The following is a 4,407-nucleotide window of genomic DNA, read 5'->3' on the forward strand; positions in this document are numbered from 1 at the left end:
CATAATTATGTTAAAGTTTTAAAAATGTAGTTTTAATGTTCAGTAAATGTTTATTCTGTTCGACCTAAGGTGTGTTTGGGGTTTTTACCCCCTGAGCGACGGAGTTACAGTTTGACACCCCTGATGTACACAGTTTACTAATTCGCCTCCAAGTCATGGGCAGGACCGTTGGAGTGAAGCAACTCACTCCACTTCCTCTCTCTGTGGCTGGGAGCTCTACATTTGCAATTATAAGTTTAATTTTCTCAGTATATGTTCAGAAAAATGCCACAAAAACATGTTAAGAACACTGTTTTATTGGAGTGGGTCTTTAAAGTCATTTTTTTCTAAATGTAAAAAAAAATTTTCCCTCAAACGAGTTTTAAAGTTAGTGGAATGAAAGTAATTAAACTAGTCACACGGTTAATTATTAACTGTAGGGTTGCTTCATCCTAGAGTTCTGATCACTGGAGCATCAGGAGGGGTGGGAACATTTTCAATTCAGGTAAGACTAAAACAAAACTTTTTTTGTGTTTTCCACCTGCTTCTCTAAATATCTTTTCCCGTCTTTCCCATTCCACCAGCTGTTAAAAGCTTGGGGTGCACATGTAACCGTTACGTGCTCCCAAAACGCGGAGGGTCTCGTCAGAGGACTGGGGGCGGACGAGGTCGTGGACTACACAGCTGAAGACGCACCGGAACAACTAGAAATGATGGCGAAGTAAGAGTTGTTTTGATGGTTTAAATTGTGTCCTGTAGTTTCCTTGGCAACTAGGAGGATTTCCTTTAATGAAATTGCTTTCTTTTGGTTTAGGTTCGATGTCGTTTTGGACAACGTGGGCGGCGACACAGAGCGGTGGGCGATGGGCCTGCTGAAGCCGTGGTCGGGGGCGAAGTACGTCACGCTGGTGTCGCCTCTGCTCCTCAGCACTGACTCCATGGGCCTGGTGGACGGGACCTTTCAGGCTGGATGCGCGCTCCACAATAAGGCCTTCGAGGTGAATAGGATGTGGAAACAGTTTGAGCGATTTTCTCAGTTGAGAAAAGCAGGAAGAAGGAGTTGTTATTCATGCTCGTACTGGCTTAACGGATCCCATTATGCTCGATTTGTGCAAGAATGTCCTTTAGGGGAGGATCTGCAGGTGGAAAGGCTGTTCATGTTGTCACGACTTGAACAGATGAGACGGGCACAGCTGGCGGGGATGAAGCTCGGCCGCATCAGACAGGATGCGGTGAATGTTGGCGTTTGCTGCTGAACCAGCAGTATTTGGTGTTTGTTCAAAGCGCAGCCGACCACTCTCTCCCCCCGCCGGCGAATACCAGTGTTTGTTCAATTCTTGCCAAGCCTCTGAGCCCTTTTGTCCCGGAGAGCAGCCAGCTGGTCAGTTTGGCGGCTGTTAATGTCCCGGCTCTGAGCAGCATCGTGTTCACGGCTCAGGGGAGCCCTCTAGTGGTCACCGTGGTCACTGCACGGAATTATTAGTCATTAAAAAAGGCATTAAAATAAGACAAACATTTCCCAAAATTATTTAATGTGGAGAATCTTTATCTAAAGACTTCATCTAAAAATATGAATTAATAAAATGTACATTAACCCTAGAATACTTTAACTATAAAAAGTTACACCATCACTTTTGCCGGTGATTTTTACCCGATATAAAACATAATAGTGTCATAAAAAATAGATCAAAACATGACAACACATGATAAATTAGAGTGGTTTTATTTTAATTTACTTGTGTAAGAAAATGTAAAATAAAAACAGGAAGATCCTAAAAACATTCTTGAAAATTATAGGAATTTGATAGCAAAAAATTCCTAAATAAATAACGATTTTGTAGACTTGGTCATGTGAGACTTTACCCAGAAACACTCAGAAAAATGCAACATATTAAAACCATGTAAATACTTCAGCTCTTTTGGGTATAAATGTGGAATAGATAGTTTTAAATCGCAATACCTTGGCAAATACTCAACTTTTTATATATTGTTAAAAGTATTTAACATTTTAAAATATGGAATTCTTTTAAAAATATATTTAACCTTGAATGCGGCCTGTTAAACTGTTTAATTTGGCTGCCAAACTGGAATACATTTTATGAATGATCCTTATTAATGTTTTAACTTCTGGTGTCTATCCATAAATGCAGAACTATAAATAAATAGACCTAGATGAAGAAAGTTGTTGTTTTTTTGATGTTCATGTGTGTTTTTAAAGTCGGAAAGTCATTTTTCTGATTGTTCCAACAAAACATGAATGCAGCAAGTTTGTGTTTTTTCCTCTGAGGGAAATCAAATAACATCAAATTTTAAAATTATTATTCCAAAATATTCCGTTTTAAAAATATTTAATAATTTTCAATTGAAATTTAAGCATGTTTTTTGTCTTTCTATTGTGAGGTGGATTATGAAAACACTCCCCGTCCGGCTCTTCTGTCAAATTTTAGAACCTTTTTGTGGTCTACGAGTCAAAAACTTTGCCCATAAGAAGTCATGATGGGATCAGTGTAGCAGAAGAACAAATAGAACGTGTTCTGTGGTGTATTCCATATGATTTTTATTTAAGGAAAAATGGGCGTGCGTTTGCGTGGGGTCAAGGGCCAAGAATGCGCAAAAATGGCCAATAAAAGTGACCAACACAGTCAAAATAGTGCTGCCACAAATGATTATTTTAATAGTCGACTAATCACAGATTATTTTTTCCGATTAGTTGACTAATCAGGTCATGCGTAAACTGGATGTAAACACACATCTTAAACATCACTAGCTTTTAGCTAACTAAGAACTAGATGTATAGCGTTACCTGTGATATTGCTAGTTAATGCTGTTAGCTGAATTTGGCTGCTGAAGATGCTAATGCTGATAGCTGAATATTCTGAAGTTGATAGCCCGCTAAATTAGTAGTTAAATGTTTTTTTATAACTGACAAAAGCCTAAATTAGCCAAAGTAGCTAGCATCGTGCTTAAATTTTAGCTAAGCTCCATATTAGCCTAAAAAATCCCAAATTAGCCAAAACAGCTAGCATGCAGCTGAAATATTAGCTAAACTTCAAAATATCCTAAAAATATTAGCCAAAACAGTTTGCGTGTAAATATTAGCCTACCTCCAAAACAGCCTGAAAAACTTAAAAAGAAAATCCTAAATTAGCCAAAACAGCTAGCATGCAGCTGAAATATTAGCTAAACTCCAAAATAACCTGAAAAAGAAAAAGAAAAAAAAAATTAACCGAAATAGCTAGCATGGAGCTTAAATTGTGGCTAAACTCCAAATTAGCATAAATAACTGAAAAAATTTAAAATTAGCCAAAACAGCTAGCATGCAGCTGCATTATTAGATAAACTCCAAAATAGCCTACATTTTTTTAAACTAAATTAGCCAAAACAGTTCGCATGTAAATATTAGCCTACCTAAAAACATCCTCAAAAACTTAAAAAGAAAAGCCTAAATTAGCCAAAACAGCTAGCATAGGGCTGAAATATTAGCTAAACTCTAAAATAGCCTAAAAAAAGAAAAAAAAAAAACTAAATTAACTAAAATAGCTAGCATGGAGCTTAAATTGTGGCTTAACTCCTAATTAGCATAAATAACTGAAAAAATTAAAAATTAGCCAAAACAGCTAGCATGCAGCTGCATTATTAGCTAAACTCCAAAATAGCCTAAAAAAAAAAAAAAGAACTAAATTAGCCAAAACAGTTTGCGTGTAAATATTAGCCTACCTCCAAAACAGCCTGAAAAACTTAAAAAGAAAATCCTAAATTAGCCAAAACAGCTAGCATGGAGCTGAAATATTAGCTAAACTCCCAAATAACCTGAAAAAGAAAAGGAAAAAAAAAAAAAATAACCGAAATAGCTAGCATGGAGCTTAAATTGTGGCTAAACTCCAAATTAGCATAAATAACTTAAAAAAGGCTAAATTAGCCAAAACAGCTAGCATGCAGCTGCATTACTAGCTAAACTCCAAAATAGCCTAAAAAAAAAAAACTAAATTAGCCAGAACAGTTTGCGTGTAAATATTAGCCTTCCTCCAAAACAGAAAAAAAGAAAATCCTAAATTAGCCAAAACAGCTAGCATGTAGCTGAAATATTAGCTAAACTCCCAAATAACCTAAAACCTTAATAAATACCAAAATAGTCCAAAAAGCTAACATAATGCTATTTTAACTTTCAGCTTTACTACACTCTGACTCCATATAATATAAAATAACGACTAATCGACTATTAAATTAGTCGTCGACTATTTTAATAGTCGATTAGTCGACTAATCGTGGCAGCTCTACTTCAGAATTTAAAAATATTTATATTTTTTCTGTAGAGGACTCCCCTCTCTCTGCACCGATATGAACTTCCACTGCTTGACTTCTCTTTTGCTTTCGTTGCCTCCTAGAACATGCTCTCCAGAGGCGTTTTCTACAGGTGGGCGTTCTACG

The 4,407-nt window shown here is 36.5% G+C and overlaps 1 protein-coding gene across 1 annotated transcript in view; it reads left to right on the plus strand.

Moving 5' to 3' along the window:
- Positions 1–4,407, plus strand: part of LOC112157929 (reticulon-4-interacting protein 1 homolog, mitochondrial) — a gene marked incomplete in the record, with an annotated part of 11,767 nt that overhangs the window by 4,749 nt on the left and 2,611 nt on the right. The window contains 4 exon segments of the mRNA XM_024291044.2: positions 436–484; positions 564–700; positions 794–977; positions 4,365–4,407. Coding sequence (XP_024146812.1) covers positions 436–484; positions 564–700; positions 794–977; positions 4,365–4,407 — 413 coding nt within the window.

This window comes from Oryzias melastigma, linkage group LG24 (genome assembly GCF_002922805.2).
Source record: "Oryzias melastigma strain HK-1 linkage group LG24, ASM292280v2, whole genome shotgun sequence".
In the NCBI taxonomy this organism is placed as follows: Eukaryota; Metazoa; Chordata; class Actinopteri; order Beloniformes; family Adrianichthyidae; genus Oryzias; species Oryzias melastigma.